Source organism: Chaetura pelagica, unplaced genomic scaffold (assembly GCF_000747805.2).
Source record: "Chaetura pelagica isolate M959 unplaced genomic scaffold, ChaPel_1.0 scaffold2142, whole genome shotgun sequence".
Classification (NCBI taxonomy): Eukaryota; Metazoa; Chordata; class Aves; order Apodiformes; family Apodidae; genus Chaetura; species Chaetura pelagica.
In genome coordinates this window covers 20093-20732 of record NW_009952336.1, presented here as the reverse complement: position 1 = coordinate 20732, position 640 = coordinate 20093, and the positions used below count along the sequence as shown (strand labels likewise).

General features: G+C 64.2%; 1 protein-coding gene across 1 annotated transcript in view; it reads right to left on the bottom strand.

The window, feature by feature from the left end:
* Positions 1–209: 209 nt before the first annotated feature.
* PIAS3 (protein inhibitor of activated STAT, 3) overlaps positions 210–640 on the bottom strand; it is a 17587-nt gene continuing 17156 nt past the window's right edge. The window contains exon 13 of the mRNA XM_010007826.1: positions 210–434. Coding sequence (XP_010006128.1) covers positions 210–434 — 225 coding nt within the window. The remainder of the gene's footprint in view (positions 435–640) is intronic.

Genomic DNA, 640 nt, shown 5'->3' with positions numbered 1-640 from the left:
GATCCCAGTGGATCCAACCAGGGGATGTCACCCTTCCCTAGGGAGGAGGGCGGGAAACTGCTGCCCTGAAGCCTGGAGACCAAACCCAGAGAGGAGAACCCGACCCCAAAAAGGGGAGGGGAGGGGTCCCAGCTCAGCTCCAGAGAAGAGGAGCCAGTCCCTGGAATGTCCCCGTGGTGGGAAGAGGGAAGAGGAGCCCCGGGAAGGGCTCAGTCCAGGGAGATGACGTCGGGGCGGGCGGGCAGGGCCGGGCTGTGCCCGTGGCTCTGGCGCAGGGTCCCGGGGGACACGATGCTGCTGATCCTGTGGGTCCCCCCCATGGGGGGGCCCAGGGGGCTGACGTTCAGGAAGTGGTTGGATGTGCCCCTGTACTGGAAGAAAGGGCCCAGGGTGTCCTGCTCGTCCAGGGAGGTGATGACCGAGGGGCTGTAGTGCTGCTGAGGGAAGGGAGAACAAGCTGGGTCAGATCCCAGCCCCAAATCCTGTGGGATCAATGGACCAGTTTCCCCAAGAGCTCAACCCATCAACAAACCCAGGGCACTCCAAGGGTGAGGGAGGCAGAGCCACGAACAGCCCAGCACAGAGAGAGGAGCTGGAACCACCAGGAACCACATCCCTGTCCTGAGCTGCTGGCAGGGCC